Source organism: Equus przewalskii, chromosome 14, assembly GCF_037783145.1.
Source record: "Equus przewalskii isolate Varuska chromosome 14, EquPr2, whole genome shotgun sequence".
Lineage (NCBI taxonomy): Eukaryota > Metazoa > Chordata > Mammalia > Perissodactyla > Equidae > Equus > Equus przewalskii.
The window spans coordinates 77,598,047-77,620,731 of NC_091844.1; the positions used below are offsets into that span (position 1 = coordinate 77,598,047).

Below are 22,685 nucleotides of genomic sequence, written 5' to 3' on the forward strand. Positions count from 1 at the left end.
TATACCTTTTCATTTTTACAATTCATGAAGTCCCCAATTCGTTACCGTTGAAATGTCAAATTAAGAGAACCTCTGACTTGATTGCGAGCTGCACCTGTAGGAAATCTGGCTCCTATACAGACCAAGAGGCGTCCCTGGGGATATAAATGTGTGTTTTCTAAACTCTTTTTCTCAGGAACTTTAAGAAACTTACCTTTCTGGACAGATATTTTAATAATGGCCTCACTGTTGTGCTTGTCCATTAACATGGTATATTCCCACATCAGTAGAGCCGAAACAAAGCAGAGTTGCAATATTAACTGTAAGGATTCAGAGGATTAGTGAAGGGGAAAAGGAGGCTCTTTGTAGAATATACCTAAACTCCATAATTTCCTATAACTAAAATACCTGATTCTTTGAATAGTGTGTTCTTCAATTTTCTTTATAGTGAATGAGACACAGGATGCAAGTGTATTCTCCAGAGAGAGCTTATGACATTTGTCTCATTATCATAGTTTGTATGGTTTAGACCAGATGTCCCTAAGTTTCAGAGACCCAGAATCTCAGAGATATTTATCAGCCACTGATTCAGGAATGAGTGGCTAAGCTATTAGTCATCTCCCAGGATAGGAGTCGCTGCTCTGTCTGGTCTTTGGGTGTAGCTACTGGGGGTCCAGTGGTATTTATGGAAGCTCATCCACTATGTGCAGCCCTTTAAGAAGTCTATTTTTTTATGGTGCTAATGGTATTTGGTTTTGTGTTACCTCTCCTAGGTTTGCTGGGATGGGAAACCTGCTCAAAGTCCTTACCAGGGAAATCGAAAACTATCCACATTTTTTCCTGGATTTTGAAAGTAAGTTCCGAAAATTAAAAGATAATGATGAAAACTTTTCACTTTCTTTATAGCTTGTTGATAGGGAAGTTTTAACATAAAGATTTTATATGATACTTAAACCAAACCCAAATGTCACTGTGCATTTCTTTCTGAGTCTTCAAAGATTATTTTCCTTCTTTCTTTTCTTATTTGTTTTTTAAGAAACTCAATTGAAAATCTTTTCAATGTGTCTGTGGTTTTCTTTCATTTTAGAAATGATCAGCTTTGGTAGACCCAGCATAAATCATCACCATGTATTTTACTAATAACTTCCATGAAACACTGTGTCATATTCCAAAGAGAAATAGTACACATAGTAATTTGCACAGATGAATATAAAACAAATAACACTAGATGTGAAAGAAAAAGTGATAATATGAAAAAAGGAGGTTTCCAGATGATTTATTTGTTGAGTCATCTCTTCTGTTCTGTATATGTTATTTGACTATACAAAGCTATTTTAGCATTTTGAGATGTAGTCTTTTCATCTGAAAAGTTATGTTTCTTTGACCAAAAATTTTAAAATTTTTTCAAAGATAAAATGGCTCATGAATCACGACTAAAGAAATACAGAGATTTTTACCTTGTTTATTTTCTTGATTGAGTATATTTACAAATGAATTACATATTCATGTTTAATCAACTTCACGCCTGTGTTCCCCTTTTTTGAATTACAATTCCAAGCACAATTGAATGTCATTTTCCAGAGTATTCACCATATGCTGCAAATTTTAATCTGCTTTAAGCTTTAATTTTTCAACTATTTTGTTTATATTAAAAATAATAGTGGAAATTTTCTTACATATAGATTAAACCTTCTAGAAGAGATTTTCTAAGTAAATGCTAGAAGAGCTTTCCAAGGTGCAATAAACCAAAAAGTGAAGGCTCCCTAGATGTATCTTTTCACTATCTTTGGTGTATTTAAAATAGCTACTTGAAAAGGGAAAGTGGTCCCCAAAATTCATGTGTTCTGAAAAAACTATTTAATCTATATGACATTCAATGAAAGATATCTCACTTCTGATTTAACTCAGTTTTCTGCTGTTCTCCTTCTTGTTATTTGGCTGGGTTTGTTTGGGTTTGGCTGCGTTTGGCTGGCTTTTGTTGGATTTGGCTGGGTTTGGCTGGGTTTGGTTGGGTTTGGCTGGGTTTGGTTGGGTTTGGCTGGGTTTGGCTGGGTTTGGCTGGGTTTCCTGGATTTGGCTGGGTTTGATTGGGTTTGGCTGGATTTGCTGGGTTTGGCTGGGTTTGGTTGGGTTTGGTTGGGTTTGGCTGGGTTGACTGGGTTTGGCTGGGTTTGGTTGAGTTTGGCTGGGTTTGGCTGGGTTTGATTTGGTTTGGCTGGATTTGCTGGGTTTGGCTGGGTTTGCTGGGTTTGGCTGGGTTTGGTTGGATTTGGTTGGGTTTAACTTGGTTTGGCTGGGTTTGATTGGGTTTGGCTGGATTTGCTGGGTTTGGCTGGGTGTGGCTGGATTTGGTTGGGTTTAGCTGGGTTTGCTGGGTTTGGCTGGGTTTGGTTGGATTTGGCTGGATTTGCTGGATTTGGCTGGATTTGGTTGGGTTTGGCTGGGTTTGCTGGGTTTGGCTGGGTTTGATTGGGTTTAGCTGGATTTGCTGGGTTTGGCTGGGTATGGCTGGATTTGGTTGAGTTTGGCTGGATTTACTGGCTTTGGCTGGATTTGGTTGGGTTTGGCTGGGTTTGGCTGGGTTTGATTGGATTTGGTAAGGGATGCAGCTGGGAGCTCAAGACCAGATTGATTTGATACTTCAAAAGAAATGGGCGTTTTTACTGGTGTAACTTTTGCTACTCCTCTACAATATACATATCTTTGTTGTTGTTAAGATGAAGATTTATTAATAACTTTAAAGAATTTTTACAAAATACGTTACCTATTATCTCACTACCCTAATTTTACTACTTGCGTTTTTAGTTGATTCCTTCCACTTCTTGTCACATGCATTTTACACTGTGGCATCTGGCATGTACAAAGGCCAAAATAGTGGTAAAATACTCCATTCATTCAAAACTGGGGAAGCGTATAACACCTAGGGGAGTTACATGCCTGTTCTGTTTTGGAAGCTCTAAATTCCACATGCACCTGGGCATACTGCTCGCAAATGCTTGCCAGATTCGGTGGCGCCCATTTGCCTGTTTAGCTGTTCTTGGATTCTTGGCTTTCCGTGCTTCCACAAAGAGTACTGTTGAGTTTTTTGTCAAGTCTAATTTTAAGAGCCTTTAAAGTGATAAAAGTAAAATCTGCAGGGATTTAAAGCAGTGGTGTGCAACTGTTGTTTTCTGGAAGACCCGCATTCTGAGCTTATGCCTCAGGGCATCCCCAGCCCCACCGCTTAGCAGAGGGCCATCTCTTCCTCTCTCCTACAGCCAGAGTGCTCTGATCTGCTCGGTCTTGCACTTTCGACATTTTCTTAGCATTTATTTCAAGAGACGTCATGCTGGCGAAAGAGAACACTTAAAAATCTTAAACTTTGGTGATAGTTTATAGTACCAAAACTCTATTTGTAGATATACTATTATTTTTTTAAGAGGAAAGTGTGGACTGAATTCCCATGTCTAGTGGCTCATTACTAGGGCTAGAACAATGATATTTAAGGAAATTTTAAAACTATAAATTTATAAAAATATATAAAATCCTATTTGTTTCCCCATTGATCCCAAGGAGAACATAAATGTTATTTCACTGAGACTCTGAGAAGATAAATAACTGGGCTGAAGTCACACAGGGAATGATTAGGAAACGGAGGTGGGAAGACAGATCCCTTTGACTTTCCTCCCCTTTGCTTTCTTCCGTTAAGTGCTCACTGCAAGCAGCTTCCTAAAAGTGCTGCAGCCATCATTCTGTTCCTGACCAGAGAGAGATGTCTTTGTCATCTACAAACTAAGATGTCTCATGGAAAAAAATAATTTTGGTTTCTTGATTCTGCATATCCTATTTCCTAAAGATGATTTTCAAGAAAGCATGATGATGGACTAGAAGGGTAGGAAAGGGAAGTGCGGTGGCCATGATTTTTCCTTGAGTCTGTAGATTTCGGCTCACTACAGTAACGGTATGTTGAGTATGGGGATGAGCATCCATGTGAACCAGGCACTGTCAGAGAGACAGAGCTAAACAAGAGCAGTCATTGCCTAGTGAATTCTAGCGTGGAGCACAATATAGGCACAGAGTTTAAGACAAAATAAAAGAAGAGGCTTAAGAAAGGCATGGCATGACATGGGAATAAAGTGGGAAAAACAGCATATATCTAGTTTCTATAAATGGAAGGCTATAGAAGGACTTGGAGAGTCTTCTTGCAAGAGATGGCATTTGGAATGGATTTTAGAGAATGAGCGGTTTTTCCACAGGCATAGACGGGGAGAATAGTTTTCCAACAGATGGAAACTTGGGGATAGGAAAAGGAAGGACGTGTTTAACGAACAGCAAGAGGCCCAATTTAGACAGAGCACCAAATGCTTATTGAAAAGAAATAGAAGACTGGCTTGGGTTAAACCACAGCAGGTATGGAAGCTCAGGGGTCCATAATTGGGACTCATCTCCAATGAGAATAGCTGAAATCCCTGAGGGAAAAGTAGAGCGCAGAAAAGAGCTGAGCAGATGGCAGCTTCAGGTGTGCCTATGCTTAAAGGGAGGTTGAGTAGTTAGAGGATCCAGGAAAGAGCCTGCATTGAAGAGGAAGGAGGACATCTTACTAAACTGAGATTCTCAATGGCAGGACTGCTGGGGCCCCACTTAGTTTTGTGACCCAGCACTTATCCCTGTGTTGAGCACAGATCACTGGGCACCAAATAAGTCTTAATAACAGATGCAGGCCATGTGAAAGAGAGAAGAGAACAGGCTAGATCCAGGCAGTCAAGAGAGCAGAGAAATTCAAGAAGGATGGAGTATAAATGGAATCAAATGCTGCAGAGTGGGCAAGAAGGATGAGGCTTGAAAAGAGGATGATGAATTGGGCAGTGAGCTGCCCAGCTACCAGTAGCCACTGGGAAGACAGATTCAGGATTTATTGCTTTGAGTACAGAGGCTGGATGGCAAAGAGTTAAGGAGTAAGCAGTGGAGGGAGGAAGGAAGGCTGAACAGCATGTAGCAACAGCTTAAATGAATTTGGCACCTCTACTTTGAGCGCTGAATATTCTTTTTGAAGTCCATGATGGAATATAATTGAACTGGGTCAAATAGATATAATTAAGCTGGGTCAAAATACAATACAAAATTAGATACATCTGTCCTTAGGTTTTCCAGTTGTGTAGCTCTGATATAAATTCTTGTTTGACCATTGCAGTGAGTTCTACACTTTAAGCTCACATTTCTACACAACCACTTAACATCTTTTTCATTGTTGTTTTTTCATCCTACTGTTTTTTCTTTTTTTTCTTTTTCTCTCTCCACCTCCTTGTCGTGTCTCCATTTCCTCTTTGAAGGCTGGGAAACAGGATTGGCGGGGGGAATAAAATGCAACCTAGGTTTTCATGAGTGATGGTTTTTAGGGACAGTGTATTGGAAGATGTGTGCCAGAAGGTCTGCTCATAACTGGTCAATCAGATCCACCCATTAGGGCACCAAAAGCAGGCAGCAGACGTGAACCTTGCAGTGAAGTATTCCAGTGATTCCCAGACCGAAATGATCACTAGAAACATCTGGTTAACCTTCTTTTAATGTAGTTGTCAGAGCCTTACCCCAAAATTCTGATTCAGTGGTCTATTCCCAAGAATATGCTTTTTCCTGCATTTCCCAGGTGCTTCTGATGATCAACCAGTTTGGGAACCACATTTAACTAACATCCAAGGGAGGCACTAGCCCACCCTAGTGTTTGGGACAGGGGAGCTGGCCAAACAACCTTTCGAGTTCCAAAATCCAGAGCTGAGGTGTTTCATGGTAGTATTATTCATAATAGCCAAAAAGTAGAAACAACTCTAATGCCCAGGAACTCATGAATGGGCAAATAAAATGTGTATCAATTCAATATTGTTGAGCAATAAAAAGAAATGAGGTACTGATTACATGGATAAACCTTGAAACATTATGCTAAGTGAAAGAAGCCAGTCACAAAAAGACACATATTGTATGATTCCATTGATATGAATTGCCTAGAATAGGCAAATCTATAGAGTTAGAAGCTTGGTTAGTGGTTGTCTAGGTGGGGGGCATAGGGGGTTGGGGAGAAATAGGGAACAATTGCTAATGGGTATAAAGTTTTTTGAGAGATAAAGAAAATGTCCTAAAACTCATTATGGTGATGGTTGCGCAACACTGGCAATATACTAAAAATCATTGAATTGTACACTTTAAATGGGTGGATTGTATGGAATGTGAATTATATCCAATAAAGCTGTTATTTTAAAAAAAAATTCCTTTGGAAAATCCAATTTCTTGCTTCTAGTTAATGCTAACACCTTTTCACTTGCCCAGGCTAGACAACTTCTCTTCTTTGCCTGATTATTCCACTTTTTAAAATTTATTTTCATTTCATTTGTTTTCACTGAAGCATAATTTGCATGCACTGAAATACACAGATCTTAAGTGTAGTTTTCAATCAGTTTTGATAAATGCCACACCCTGTCAAGAAACAGGATATTTCTATCACTCCAGAAAGTTCCAGTATGACCCTTCTCAGTCAACCCACCACCTCCCACTCACAACCCTGCAGAAACAACTACTGATCAGGTCAGATTTCTATCTCAAAGATTAATTTAGCTAATCTGTAAGTTATTGAACTTCATATAAATGGAATCGTGCAGTATGTGCTTTTTGTATCTTTTTGTCACTCAACGTTATGTTTTCAAGATTCAACCATGCTGTGACATGTACCAGTAGTTTCATCCCCTTTCTGCTGAGTACTCCTCTGTTGTATAACAGTTTGTGTATTCATTCTCCTGTTGATGAACACCTGGGCTGTTTTCTGGTTTTGGCTGCTGTGAGTAATCCTGCTGTGAACATTCTTGTAGAACCTTTGTGGACGTCATTCTTCTTGGAGAAATACCTAAGAGTGAAATTTCTAGGTCACAGGATAGTTATATGTAACTTTTCCAAATGGGATGTACAATTTTACATTCCTACCAGCAATATGGGGAGCTCCAAATGTTCCACATCTTCTCCAGCATTTAGTATTGTCGATCTTTTTCCTTTTAGCTGTTCTGGTGGTTGTGGGATGGTGTCTCATTGTAGTTTTAATTTGCATTTCCATGATAACCGATAATGTTGAACACTTTCCACGTGCTTATTGGATATTTGCTTATCATTCTTTGGAAATGTAGTCTACTCAAGTCTTGGACCCATCTTTTATTAGGTTTTTTTGTCTTTGCATTACTAAGTTGTAGAAGTTCCTTACTGTATTCTTATTACCTGTCTTTTGTGACATATAGCTTGCAAATATTTTCACTCAGTCGGTGGCTTGCCTATTTATTTTCTTAATGATGTCTTTTCACGAACGGAAGTTTTAAATTTTGATAAAGTGCAATTTATCATTTTTTTTCTTTTAAACTAAGTCCATAGTATATTCTCTTTCAGAAATCCTGGACCATCCCAAGGTCATAAAGATATTCTACTATATTTCCTTCTGGAAGTTTTACAATTTTAAGCTTTACATCTAGGTCAGTGACCGATCCTGAACTAACTTTTGTACATATTGTGAAAGAAGTGTTGGGTTTATTTTTTGTGTGTAATATAAAATTGTTCTAACACAAGTGAATTGCTTTAATGCCCTTATCAGTTAGCTGTAATATGTATGGGGCTACTTCTGGACCTGCTATTCTCTTCCATTGCTTTATTGATCTTTTTCACCAATTAATACCAAAATATAACAAATAAGAAGTCTTAAAGTCAAGAAGAGTAAGTCCTTCAACTTTCTTGTTCTTTTTCAAGATTGTTTGACTATTCTAGCTCCTTTACACTTCTAAATAAATTTTATAATCAGCTTTCAATTTCTACAAAAAATCTTGCTGGGATATTGGTTATAATTACATTAAATCTATAAATCAGTTTGGGGAGAATTGGCATCTAAACAATATTGATTCTTCCTATCTATGAATTTGGTATATCTTTCCATTTATTTAGATTTTTTTTTTATTTTGCTGAGCAATATTTTATAGTTTCTTGAAGTCTTGGACATCTTTTGCTAAATATATCCCCAGGTGTTTCATATTTTGACGATAACAGCTTTTTTTATGCTTAATGTTTGCATGGTACGTTTCCCCACCCTATCTGTGCCTTCATGTTTATAGTGTTTCTTGTAAACAACACTTAATTGGCTCTAGCTTTTTCATCCAAGCTGATAATATCTACCTTTTCATTGGAGTGTTTAGTCTATTTACATTTGATGTTGTAGGTACATTAATTAATGTTTGTATTGGAGTTGATTTCCATTTGTGACATTTGCCTTTTGTTTCTCTCTTAATATTGCCCTGCCTTTTGATTAAATCAAATAATTTTTAGTATTTTCTTTTGTCTTTTCTGTTGACTTTTTAGTTATGCCTCTTACTGCTTACTTTAGAGATTGTAATATACATCTTTAATTTATTGCAATCTATCTTCAAAATGTATTCTTTACTCCATGAAGAATTTAAGAACCTATCACAGTGTACTTCCAATCACCACCCTTTCACCTTTGTGCTCTTGTTGTTATATGTTTTGCTTCTACATATGCTATAAGCTCCTCATTGCAATGTGTTGGGCTTTTTTTATTTTAAACTCTCAGTAGTCTTTTAAATGTGTGCTTATGTGTGTGATTTCAATAGATCTTTTATATTTACTTGTTCTGGTGTTCTCCATTCCTTTTTATGTAACTAGGTCTCTTTGGTATCATTTTACTTCAGTCTGAAGAACTTCTTTGTGGAGAAGATTTGTATGGTGTCATATGTTTCTATCGTTATGTGTCTTATCCAGTGTTCAGCGCAGGGCTGGGGATGTAGTATTAGCTTAGGAACTTTGATTTCTTTTCACTGATGCTAATTCGGTAACTATATGCAGAGCATCTCCTCCGTTGTAGCATGAGGCAGGGCTAGCAGAAGTGGGGATGGGGTCTTAGTAGGGCAGGGAGGCATGGAGAGATGACATAGGGTGCATAAATATAGGAACATTAGAAGAAGATGACCTCTTCTTCAAGGAGTATATAAATTTTATCGAGGAGATAAGATGCAAGAACATTGAAGAGACATTAGTACAGGTAACAGAGAAGAAGTCTGTAATAGTTAGAACAGAGAGCAAATGATGGGCTAGCCAGAAAACGTACAGGTTCTAGGCTGGGCTGAAGACATGTTTCTTAGAAGACAGTAACTAAGAAATGGTTTTCTTATAAGACACACTCACCTTTATGAGTATAATAGGAATGCTAAGAACAATAACTGTGGGGGTGGGGGTGTTGAGAAGGAAATTCTAACGCCTCCAAACCATTGTACTTTCAGAAAGGTTATAAATATCTTGACCTATTAGTGCTATAGGCTCCTACTCTTTAAAACAAGGCGAGTGTCAGATTAGCCAATCATCTGGGATTTTTTATTGACACAGACTACTTCTTGCCACTACTGACTCTTCTTTCACCTCTCGTTCTCTGGTACCCTCACATCTGCTAAGGCTGTTCATAGGAGGCTAGATAATCTTGAGAGAAGAAAGGAGGAAAATAAGATATATTTTTGGTCACTTTATAAATGAAACAAACAAACAAACAGAGCAGACTTGGGAAAGAATTTGTGCCGACTCAGGGATCCATTCACAATGATTCCTTAAATTTCTAGCACTTTTGCTTTTTAAGTGCTTTTCATCTGTGTCAACATCGTTATAATCCTACAGGTCATAGTCCCCACAGGACCATACAGAGAGGAGACAGGGCTCTTGTTAGCTTCCCTCCTTTCACCAAGAATTAGTCTGAGGCCCAGAGAGATTAATTGGTTTGCCCTGAGGTCTAATATCCAGTCAGTGTCAAAAGTGGCAGTAGGACCTGGGTTTCCAAAAACTCCATCCTTCCCCTCATGACATCAGAGGGACCCCACTGCATGTGAGTGAAGTAGACAAGCCTTCAAGTACTTTTACCCTCCCTGCTCTTTGCGGTCTCTCATCTGATTGTTCCATGGGAAAGCGTTCTGGGCTCTGGCATAGGATGACTAATATTCCTGTACAAATAAATATGTCAGCCCAGTCACACTTACATTTTCCAATGGACCATTGCAATTTTATGTTGTTTCTGTAAGCAGTTAGGATTCTGCTATAAATCATTACCATTTTACATCCCCAAATGTTAATAGTAGATATTTATGTTTCTTAGTTTATCCTGAAGGGGAGAAGGATGGAGAAGGGAGGAAGTGGGTGGGGAAGAAGAGCTATAGATTTAATCTATGGCTTTGGCAAATCCTTTTTGGTGTACCTTTCTTCAGTGTTTATACCGCAGCTGGGAGGGTGCAGATAGGAATATATCCTATTGAGGAAATGCCAGGGCTTCCTTCAAAGCCAAAGACAGCCCCAAATAAATCGTGTCTTCTACTCACATTGTCTTTGGTTGATTGTTTGATTTCCTGTCGGATTTTCCATACAGTCCTAAATAGGTTGTTAGGAGAAGGTATGTGTACTCCTGATGCTTGTGAAGACAGAGTGGGTCCTCGGCTGATTTACAAAGATAAGAACACTTTGATTTGACAGCCCTGCTCTGGTTTGAGCCCTGTTGTCGTGCCCTGGGGGATGTCCACGAAGATGTTCCCTCCTAACAACAAAGCACATAGCCACCTTCCTCTCCATCCACCGTGGAATGCCAAGCATTCTGTTTTCAGTAAATACCGTAGTCCTTCACAGTGAAACCTCTACCTGACCTGCTGACATCAAAATGCTGACAGTGAATACCCACTGGCACTAACAACTTGAGCCAAAGGAGGATGAATAGATTCCCTGTAAACAAAATGATTGCTGTTTAACTATCTTAATTGATAAGAGGGAATTTTTTCCATCAAAAAATTCTAGGCACTTGGAATTCAGCAAGTTCTCGACAAGAGTTGTATGTATTCAGTGTCACAGTGCATATGATACATTTTCATGTTTTCCACAGTCGCAAGTCCAGAACAGGGTTTAAATCATTGCCCAGGGAATGGCCTCCATAGGCTCATTCCAGGGCTCCTAGAAGTGTTGGTTTCTGAAATTGCCTGTGTAAATCACAGGGATTTTTTTTTTTAACAGCTTCATTGTTAGACAGAATCAGACCAGCTTTATGTAACCATTCTCCTCCATTTTGATGAAATAATTGGTGATGATTGGAAGTTTAGAATGAGATTCTTAGAAGAATTCACTGATACCAAAGAATTCTCTCGCTACTACTGGAGCTAAGGACCTATTTCCATCAGTAATATTATTGGTGTGCATATGTGTGTGTGGACCTTTGACTAAAGTTCAATCTTTGTGTTAAAAATAGAAAAACAAAACCCATAATTCAGAGTTTCTGTTCACTCAGCAAATGTTTTAGGAAGTTGCTGATAAATATAGTAACCTTTTCAATCATTAATTCTTCAAGGTCTTTTTTCAAGATCACTCTCCTTGACATCTGAAGGCACAATAAATATTAAAAACATGGCTACCAGCTGAATCTTAATACAGAGAATACCAAAAGTATAGACCCCAAAGCCTCTTAAGGAATATTCCAGACACCAAAATAAGAGCTTTAGGATCGGGATGCTAAACATAAGTGCAATTTTTCACTCAACAAATATCTTATTAGTGTGTTAGCTACACTGAGGAGACATTGAGACCATAGGTAAATGATGGATGATTTAAACAAGTGTTAATGAAGGTGTGGATAGCCAGTTTGATTGTAGCCAAATGCATATATCTTCATGGTGAGAGATGTAACAGTATAAAAGCCGTTTAGGGAGAAGAGACAGAGGAGAGGCTCTGGAAGTAATAGGATCTTCATTTCTTTTGCTGCTTCCCAACACTCACATTCTTCACAACCTGGTCGGTTTCTTCATTTCTTTATTGATTCATGACATATCTATTGAATGTCTCCATTGGGTAAAGCATATGGGGCCACTGAGGACAAGAATACAGACCCTGTCTCCAAAAATCTCAGAATTCAAAGACAAGCAGAAAAACTATCACAAAACATAGTGTGAGAAATACATTTAAGTCATTCACTCAACTATTGAGTCAGCAAATTTTTCTTGAGCATCTACTATATGCCAGGCACTGTGCTAGGTCCTGGAGATAGAATGTAAATGAAATAAACAAGGCCAGAGTCCTACAATCTAATGGATTAGATTCCCATTAATTAGTCCTGACTGTGTGATCATTTAGCTGAGAGGTCAAAGTAGGATGAATCATGAACTTCCATAAACATATGGGCCAATGCCAGATGTCACTTAGGGTTACACAGTCATTTTCCCATTTGAAAAAAGAAACAGGCGGGGCTGGCCCCGTGGCCGAGTGGTTAAGTTCGCGCGCTCCGCTGCAGGCGGCCCAGTGTTTCGTTGGTTCGAATCCTGGGCGCGGACATGGCACTGCTCATCAGACCACGCTGAGGCAGCGTCCCACATGCCACAACTAGAAGAACCCACAGCGAAGAATACACAACTATGTACCGGGGGGCTTTGGGGAGAAAAAGGAAAAAATAAAATCTTTAAAAAAAAAGAAAAAAGAAACAGGCAGATGTGGGCTTCTCCCAGGCAGCACTCTCCACCTTGGAAGTTGATGGTACCAGTGATTTGAGTCTCCTGAGAATCTCACAGCTCCCTGGCCCAGAAGGCAGTCACCATGCTGCCAGCACCAAAGGCTTAACCATTAGCTAGAAGGAGAGGTGACTTCAGTTCCATGATGGAAGAAGGAGGAAAAAATAGTGTATATAATAAGACTAACAAATTATGGAAGAAAATGAGCCAACACATTTCTAAGTCGGGATGAAAGAAGGAACGATGGATTGAATTTCTCCCACCCTACCCCTGCTAGCTGGGGCCACAAGAGAAACATTTCAAAGACACTAGGATATCTGCCAAAAGATACATTTTCCCAGGGACGGAGGCTCGGGACTGAGGGTCTTGTTTCACAGATCCTTCCAGTTGCCAGGAGAAAGTTACTGTGTGATAGAAGCTATTCACCACAGCCCCCAACTCGACCGCCTCTGGGAAAGAAGTGACACCACCCCCACGTTACTCGTCCAACTCTGTGGTCACATAAATGTCAGTGTTGATTTGTATCAGAAAGTGTCACTTCACCTGGGGTGGAGAGAGACGCTCGCCTATCTATGGCCTGTACCACTTTTAGTCCACTCTATCGGAAACTATCTTATTTTTAAAGCACTTAAGGAAGACCTCTATTTTTAAAAACTGACTTTGAAATCTTTCTCCTTTTGTGTTTACATAATCATCAAAAGGATGAGTTTTTGGGTTTGTTTTTCCAGCACTCCTCTTCTAGCCCACTTAGCTGTAATTCTGTTTTGTCTAAAACTTATCAAGTGGTGACTTGCTAAGGTGGAGCCCTGTGACAGCCAAGGTTAGGGGGCTTCCCTTTTCTGGTGCCTTCTTCTTCGCATACGACTTTATATTATATTCAAACAGACTTACCCCTCAGAATCTTGGTCACAGGCTCTTTTTCTTTTCCTCCTCTTTAAATATATCTTTCTCTAGGAAACTCTCTTTGTTTAGTTTGTGATTTTTCAGTACGTTCATCAAAGGGCGAAAGGATTTGAGTGAATGAGTTTTTTATTTTTCTTTGTTTTCTAGGATCTTTTCTTTGCATGTTTGTCATATATTCTCTTCCTTGACTTTCTTCTTACTCGGAAATTGCCAGCATTACCCTGGAATTCTGTTCCATTGAAATGCTTTCCTCGATTACAGGCTTCCTAGCTTGTGAGGTTTTAGGTTTCTGTTTAAGATACCCATATTGCTTTGAGAAAAGTTTGAGTAAACAGGAAAATATGAAAAATAAAGTGGTTAATATTGTGAATAACAGTGTACCTGAAAAAACTTACCAAGTGTTTGTGAGAAACAGTAGAAGTGTAGAAAAGGAGGGGTTTCTTTTTCCCCTTTTCTTCCCAGGCTCAATTCTGTCCTCTAACCTGGCGGGTCCCTTTCCTCCTCCAGGCCCAGCCTTGCCTTCACCAGCTGCCAAGCCTTCTGCATGCCCTTCGTGGATGCACCCCCTCCGCCTTCCATCTGCCCAGCTCAAGTCCCATCCCTGTGTTAAGTGATTTCCACTCATCCCAGACCACACTCATCTTTTCCTTCTCTGAACCCTGGTGCACATGAACTATAGTCCGTCATCCTTCCTTAGTTGAAATCCATCTCATTCCTAGAAGGTATAGTTTGCAAAGTTTCTGGATGATCTGTGAGGGCCTATGATTTTTTTCTAAAGAGAATTACCATACGCTGATGAATTTTACCCTTCATTTCCCAGGTAACTCTACTCATTTCTTTGGTCTTAGCAGGACTGGGAAATAAAATGGTCTAAAAGTCCCCATGGGCATCATTTCTCAAGGGTCTGGCCTTGGATTGGTGTAGGTCACTGAAGCAGGAGCAGTTAAGTCTGGCCCAATCCCTCCTCTGATGCTCAGTATCTCTGAAGGCCAGTCAGCATGGTCAGTGCCTCACTTGGGTATCACCTATCTTTTGAATTCTGTCTTTTCTACCCCAGAGTAAAACTAATGGATTACTACTTTTCACAGGATCAATCTTTTGTGCTCCTACCAAGGTTAGTCAAAACTGGAATTTGATCTGGGAAGTGTTAAACCAGGCATAACTCTAGCCTACCCTTTCACTAGTGAGGTCTGCTGAGAGAATGCAGTACCTTTGGACTTGGATTTTTGAAAGCAGATTTTGAAGAGGTGATATATACTCCCTTTCTCCGTTAGCAGTGCCTTTGTTTTAGATGGAGACTAGCCTTCTTACCAGCCCAGGCAAGTAGCCTATTGTACAGGTATTGTGAGACAAATAAAGCCCACTCCTTACCACCACTCAACTTCCACCCACCAACTGCCCTGAAATGCTCCTGGGAACAAGAACATTCCTATATGGGCTATAGGAATGTAATCAAGTGGGAATTCACCCAGGAGCTAAGGGGATGCTTCTGAGACTGTTAGGATACATTCTTCATTTATGTAAGCTTAAATGTGTCACTTATTTTTGTGCGTAACATTCACAGTCAAGACCAAAGATGAGCAGTACAGGTGTTTTTAAATGGACTCCCTGCACTTCTTGAGTTCATGTTCAAAGAGAAGTCACAATGACTTCTATATATCATTGTGTTCCAGAAAGATACATCTCTGTCATGGCTAGTTAATTACCTAATATTTTAAGCTTTTTTAAATATGGAAATTTAAGGGGGATGGTTTTTCTATACTCAGATTCACAGATTTTCAGTCATAACAGAAATATACAGTAGCTTCTCCTGTTAAAAGTGGACTCAAAAAGACAATGTTTATTTCTTCTATCACCCAGTACATCAACTTGGCACATAGTAGGTGTGCAAAAAATATGTTCTACACAAATAAGTAAAGGATTTCCTACAGTGATCCCAACATGCTTGGTTTAATGTGTGTAGAAAAGTTGGTGACTGTGTGAACCGATTAATGGGCAAAAGTTGTGTTAGTTTTCACTTCCTAGCAGCTTAGCGTGTTAAAAAGTAAATACTAAACCTGCAGGAATAAAATAGCTTTGTCTAGCAGGTAGAACTGAATGCCAATCCTCTTCCCAAGCTGCTCGTAAACACAAACCCTCTGTGTCTTTTGGTTTCCCTTCTTCTTAGATGCCCAGCCCACAGAAGGAGAGAGGGAAATATGGAACCAGATCAGCGCTGTCCTCCAGGATTCCGAGAGCATCCTCGCAGACCTACAGGCTTACAAGGGCGCGGGGCCAGAGATCCGAGACGTATGCCAATGATAATACTGAGCTAACAACACCCTTGGATGAGAAGGGAAACCCACACATGCACGCACACAGCAAGATTAAGTAATAGCCCTAGTATTATTTCCTAGAGTAGTAGGAAGAACGAGGAGGGTAACGTGTCTTTAAATAAATATATGGATTACCGTTTTTATCCTAATACATTAATCTGAGCATGCAGTGCTGTAGACCATGTAAAACATTAGCCATTCTCTCCACAGACGTATATTTGATATCACAGGACTCACATTTAAAAATAATTTGTCAGTATATTACTTCATTTAAGGGAAACGTACATATAAAGTATGAACAACAGTTGGAATATGAGTCATGAGATCTGGGTTTACTGAACTTTCCAACATTTTGTAATAATTTTGGCAGGTTCCGCCAGTATCACAAATAACAGCCATAAACTATTTTGCTTTAAGTAGCCTGCAGGTCTGCCATCTTGAAATGACTTATGAGACTGAAAAAATAAATGCATGAAAAGCAAAACAAAAAAGGAACTGTCAGTGTGGCTTTTGAGACTTAATGCCTTAAAGGCAAGAAACTTCACACTCCTTTTATTTGAAATAGTCTAGTTTTGTGGAAGTATCAACACATACGCACATGCGCACACGCACACACCCTGCTGCCACTACCATCGTCCTTCTCAATAAAACACCGTTAATATCAAAATCCTCAAGCTGCTGAAATCAACAAAACAGCATTTCTAACAAAGTAGTAGCCTATTGAGAAGTTGTTTTTGTACTTAGGGGTCACCATTGGTAATTTAGGTAACATCGCAGACTGGCAAGAATGTAATATACATTAGAGAGACAAGAAAATATCCTCAGAATCTGTGCTTCCTAATGAGCCCTGGCTCTGCTTTAGAAGAATCAAATGGTGGGGGAGGAGGGCTGAATTGCTTCCAATTAGATGTGCATTTTTTTTTCATTTAAGATAAGAGAAACAAGTAAGATGACACGGGATCTAATTGTAGAGTCCTTTGCGTTATGTTCAAGTACTACAATCTCCATTCTAATTGAGCATGTTGGAGGACAGTCCGACGAACTGATGTCAGTTTAAGAAATACACATTAGCAAAGTACATCAGAAATTGCATTTTTTTAACTAAAATCCTTTCTCAATCTTACGGCATTTTGATGTGGAGCTTATTTTTTTAAACAATTCTATCATGTTTTTGTAGGCAATTCAAAATCCCAATGATATTCAACTTCAAGAAAAAGCTTGGAATGCAGTGTGTCCTCTGGTCGTGAGGCTAAAAAGATTTTATGAGTTTTCAATAAGGTTAGGTGAGTATGTGTTTACAGTTTTCGTGTCCTGCGTATCAAGTTCCATTATGGCATTTGAGAAAGTAGCGGGAAGAGCTCAGTGCATTGGAAAATGTCCTACATCCATCCAGGGTGTCTTATAAGAGGCATTCATGGACAACAACACCTAACATTTTCATTTCTTTCAATCCACTTAAAGTCTCTTCTCCTGAAGTTATTGGCACAGTTAAGGTGTCTCTAATGGTGGGTGTCACTTTGGTCTTTTAAGTCCGACTCTTAACAGTTTTGCTGTGGTCTGAGCACATTTCTGAGAGATAGAGAAGCTGGAAGACACAGGTTACCTGCTAACCCAAAAATAACTTGGTTGGCTAGAGTCATGTGAGAAATGTAATACAGTAAAATACAAGAAAAACAAACATAACGTGCTGTCCTTAAGCTTTAGAAAGATAAAAACAAACAAACAAAAAAACCCTGTACAGGTATAAGGTGACTTTGTAGAAGCAAGAGTAAAGTCCAGTCTGGTTGACAGTAGGCTCAGTGTATGCACCATGATGATATAACCATTCCTCCCATCAGTAAAGCCATCTGAGGTTTCATTAGTTAATATAATATATCTGGAATGATGAAGGGGGTAGTAATGTTCTACTCTACTTTTGCCATTAATGGATGCCACATTTTAAGCGAAATAGAGAAATTGAAATACTTTAGGAGCGTAATAACCATGGTGTTAAGAAAACTTGAAGCTGAGACCCAAAGGGAGTAGTTGAATGAACTGAACCAGTTTTTCAAGAAGAGAGCTCTTCTGAAGACTCTCGAGTTGAAGAGAGATTAACTTCTCTGTTTCCTCAAAGTGTATGTCCAAACCCAATGAACCAGAATCCTGAGGAGCTAAGTTTAAGCTCAACAGAAGGAAAAAGATCCATTTGACAGAGCAGGTCAAGGTAGAACTAGCTGCCTCAGAAGACAGTGCATTTCCATAGATGGAAAAGGCTAGAGATGCCCTTGTAAAGATGCTGTGAAAGACATTTAAGGACCATAGAGCAGGTGCTGGCAAACTTTTCTATTAAGAGCCAGATAATAAATATTTTAGGCTTGTGGGCCACCCTGTCTTTGTTGCAACTACTCAACTCTGCCGTTATAGCACAGTAGTAGCTTTAGTCAATACATAAAGGAATGAGTGTAGCTATGTTTTAGTAAAAATTTACTTGCAAAAATTGACAGTGGGCCATAGTTTGCCAACCCCTGTTCTAGAGGGTTGGTTAAATGACTCAGTGCTATTAGGAATATATTGAAGGAAAAGCGGGAGGGAATGTTTAGAAACAGACAAGAGGGAGTAATGAGACTGTTTCAAGGACAATAATGGAGGTAGGTATAGCAGTGGGTTTGTAGAAAAATATTCTTGGGATTAGGTTAGAGTATAGATGCAGAGAAGAGCTAGAATGGGCCCAGAAGTCTTCCCCTGCAAAACAGGTTATCTAACCCGTGTGTTCACAACTGCCTCATCTCATCCTGGATCATGAATGGCTTTCTCATGCACTTGATCCAAAAACGTGTATATGTCACTCCTTCCCTGCAGAGACGCATATTGTGGTGAGCATTTGCATTCCTTGTGATAAAAGTGGTTTTCTAACAGGGTTAAGAATTGGGACTACCGAGCATGTGAGGTTCCAGCTGAGCTTTGGAGGACATTTACAAAACTGTGTGCCCCTGGGGGCCTTCTGCAGTGGAGCTAGCTTGTTTGGCCATGAAGGGCTCTGTCTTTTCCTCAGCCATAAGCAGCATATCTCACACAGTTATGGGGAAAGACAGTAGAGAAGAAAGACCCAAGAAAGTTATCTCTGAGAATGTCAACTGGTTCTAAGAATTGTGCTTTTTGAAGGATCTCTATGGGTCACCTCAAATATATTTTTATCCCTTTGACTTTCAGAAAAAGCTCTTCAGAGTTTATTAGAATCTCTGACCTGTCCACCCTACACGCCAACCCAACACCTGGAGCGGGAGCAAGCCCTGGCAAAGGAGTTTGCGGAAATTCTACATTTTACCCTTCGATTCGATGAGCTGAAGGTTAGGCCGCATATGCTTTGACAATTTAACAAACTTGAACTGGGTACCTACTGTGTGCATGTACTCTGCTAATGCTATAAGTGGGAGAATAAGGAGATGAGTAAGATGTCACTCCTTCCCTGCAGAGACGCATATTGTGGTGAGCATTTGCATTCCTTGTGATAAAAGTGATTTAAGATGGTGGTTTGTACTTGGAAATTCAAAATCTGCCAAAATACAATAAGAGAAAATCTTTTCAAGTCTCTGTTCCTCATTGAGAACGGATACACTTTGCCTGAAATCTAGCCTATAGCAAAACCAGGGCATATTTTAAAAGAATGAAGCTCTGAGTACTTATTTTTAACCAGAAGTTGCTTTGCCTTTTGTGTAACAAAGAGAAGTCTGGTATTTACAAAATCTACTGTCTAGTCTCCTAACGCCTATCCCTCATCTAATGCTGGAAGTGACCTTTCCTCCTTCTGAATTTCAGATGAGGAACCCCGCTATTCAGAATGACTTCAGCTACTACAGAAGGACAATAAGTCGTAATCGCATCAACAACATGCATGTGAGTCCCTGGGTCTCCTGGGTCTATATACCCATCCTCCATATCTCTTTTGATTTCTGCATCTGAGGAGGACACAGGGAGAAGACAGAGTCTTTGTAATTCAATTTCCGGAGTTTGGGGATTCTGACCATCTCTTTATCAACTGCGTCTTTTCTTCTTATTTTCATCAGCTAGACATTGAGAATGAAGTCAATAATGAGATGGCCAATCGAATGTCCCTCTTCTATGCAGAAGCCACGCCAATGCTGAAAACCCTTAGCAATGCCACAATGCACTTTGTCTCCGAAGTAAGTTAAGTTGAACAACAAAGTGTTTTTTTCTTAGTTGCATGTAAAAGCTGCTAGCAAAGCTAACATATATTTGTGTCTCCCATTTAGAACAAAACTCTGCCAATAGAGAACACCACAGACTGCCTCAGTACAATGACAAGTGTTTGTAAAGTCATGCTGGAAACTCCGTAAGTTAAATCAGAGATGTACTCATGGTCAAGAGTTCGCCTAGACAGCGGCGAACTCATCTTAATATGAGTATGATAATGATGATGATTGTTAATATGATGATGATAATGACAATGATAACATCTACTATTTGGGTCAGGGCATTCAAATTTACATGTATATTGTCTGAATTAATTTCATAAAGAGCTCTAGGTGATAGGTATATTTATCCCCATTTTGTAGCTGGAGAAACTGAGGTTCCGAAGGTTAACAGACTGGTTAACCTTCCCAAAGGTTGCTTAGCTTGTTAGGTGGCAGAATCAAGACTCAAATCAAAGATGCTGTAGAAGATGTGGAAAGACAAAATGGAAGATTGGGCTAAATGACTGAGTATTATTATCAATATATTGGAGAAAAGATTTGGGAGAAGTTTTAGAACCAAGAGTAGAAGGGGTAAGGCTGTTGCAAGAGTGATAGTGGACATCTCTCTCTCTCTCTCTCTCAGCAGTTTCTTTGTACTTACACTAGTTGCTAGATGTAAAAAATAGTTGAGGTTGTTGAGGATGAGGTAGCATGGTAATGAGGAAATCCACACTCAGAAGTCAGGGTTTTCCTTATGTCTATAGCCCCTTCTGTGCCAATAGGCAAGTGGTCTGACCTGCCTTGGCCCTTGGTTTCCTCATCTGATGAAGTCCCCATAATGCCACCAACTTTGCAGAGTGTTTGGGAGGGCTAAATTTGTCAAGAGTGCCTGATAAAATTTGGCGGTCTTTTCAAATGTAAGATGACCTTAATTTCAAATATTTCACTTATACCAAAGCTAAGATTTATTCCAAGACACAAATAGTGATAATCTTCATTGTGGGGCCAATTCCTAATGAAATAGATGTTAAGAAAGTCTGTAGAATTGCCCTGAATTATCTGAATCACTGGGGACCCTGTCAATGTAAGTGAACGAAATTGAAACTCCACAAATACTCTCAGCCCAGTGAATGGTACATAATTTCTTTTAGGTATCTTTGCCAATCCAATTCAGGCTGCAGCCTGTGTCTTAACAAAAGAAGTTACTCTGACTGGGGAAATGATAGCTGCTCTTGTGGAAATGAGCCTGATTCTTTTTTCCATAATGAAGCCATTATTCTCTATAATCTTGGACAGCCAGAGGGACCTGCTATAAAATATTCAAGATTGATGGGTGGGGGAGTGATGTACGTGATGAGCTGGCCTATTGAAGGACAGAAGAGAAAAGAATTTACTGCCCTCTAATTTACCTTATTTTCACACTGAATTGCTGGTTGGATAGATTCAAGGAGAATTATCATCATGGGTTTCTTTAAGAACATATTAACCTGGTTGTTGCAGGTCTGGGATTGTTCTCAAGAGAGGATTAGAGGCGTCTAAGGTAGCCAGATGTGGAGCCAGAAATGAACGTGCTCTGGCAAGGAAGTAACGCCACTGCCATTTCTTCTCTCTTCCAGGGAGTACAGGAGTAGGTTTACAAGTGAAGAAACGCTGATGTTCTGCATGAGGGTGATGGTGGGGGTCATCATCCTCTACGACCATGTCCACCCTATGGGAGCTTTCTGCAAGACATCCAAGATTGACGTAAGAATAGTTACAAAATGCGCTTTCCAAATAAGAGTTTGTGAATGTTGCCAGACAGACCTTGCCCCTCTGCCTCTCTTTCCTCCATCCTCTACTAAGTGTGATCTCTCCAAGAGGCAAGCCCCATCATGGCAGCTCTCCTCATAACAGGAAGTCAGATCTTTTTTACATACATCCAACAAAACATGCAACCTCAAAATCATAGCAGGACCACGAGGTTGCTGATCACCTCAACCTGTAGAGCCAAGCAGGTCAACAGACACTTAGCTTCAAGCTGCCCCTTCAGTTTACCCAGTGTACCATATAAATATATTTTTTTATATGTTATATGTGTCTTAATGTGGAAAGCGTTGGGAGATACTGGATAACAAGACACCGTGGTCAAATTCCAAATGGCATTTCAGCTTCCTCTCCTCCCGCCCCTGCCAGTTGCTCCACCTGACTCCCATGGCTTTTGTTGTCACTGGAATGTGCTTGAGCCCTTTTCCCTGCCCAGAGTGCCCTCCCTCTTCTGTGATGGGTGGATTCCTTTAAGATGCTCCTCAAATGTCACCTCATCCAGCAGCACATCTTCTGTGCCCTGCATGGATCAGAGCCTTCTTTCTCTTCTGGCCCCCGAGCACTTACCATTTTGGATTTTCTGACTCCCTCACAGACTCCGAGTTTGTTGACAAGGCTAGAGACCGTGATCTGTACTCTAATGTCTGTTGGCACTGTACTGCCTAGCACTGTACTTGGCACATAGAATGTGGCGTTCGATACATGCTCCATAGAGTTTTTGCTGAATGAATGAATATAATTGGAAAACAAATGATTTGGGAGTACAAGTGATTTCCTGCTAATTGCAAAATAAAGCACACCTCCTCTCGATCCAGCCTTTGCCTGCAACACCACCCAATAGTGTACACCATATGTTAGTCTAAAGCCTTTTTTTCATTGTTTGTTTATTTTTTTATTGAGGTAACATTGGTTTATAACATTATATAAATCTCAGGTGTACATCATTATATTTCTATTTCTGTGTAGACTACATCATGTTCATGATTCAA

The 22,685-nt window shown here is 39.7% G+C and overlaps 1 protein-coding gene across 12 annotated transcripts in view; it reads left to right on the forward strand.

Annotated features, from left to right (window-relative positions):
* The window catches only part of CYRIA (CYFIP related Rac1 interactor A), a 102,512-nt gene that overhangs the window by 70,344 nt on the left and 9,483 nt on the right, over positions 1 to 22,685 (forward strand). For all 12 annotated transcript variants that reach the window (XM_070574381.1, XM_070574383.1, XM_070574382.1 and 9 more), the window contains 8 exons: positions 753 to 832; positions 15,574 to 15,695; positions 16,899 to 17,004; positions 18,911 to 19,047; positions 19,517 to 19,594; positions 19,765 to 19,881; positions 19,972 to 20,051; positions 21,510 to 21,636. In XM_070574381.1, coding sequence (XP_070430482.1) covers positions 763 to 832; positions 15,574 to 15,695; positions 16,899 to 17,004; positions 18,911 to 19,047; positions 19,517 to 19,594; positions 19,765 to 19,881; positions 19,972 to 20,051; positions 21,510 to 21,636 — 837 coding nt within the window. In that variant the 5' untranslated portion in view covers positions 753 to 762. The remainder of the gene's footprint in view (positions 1 to 752; positions 833 to 15,573; positions 15,696 to 16,898; positions 17,005 to 18,910; positions 19,048 to 19,516; positions 19,595 to 19,764; positions 19,882 to 19,971; positions 20,052 to 21,509; positions 21,637 to 22,685) is intronic.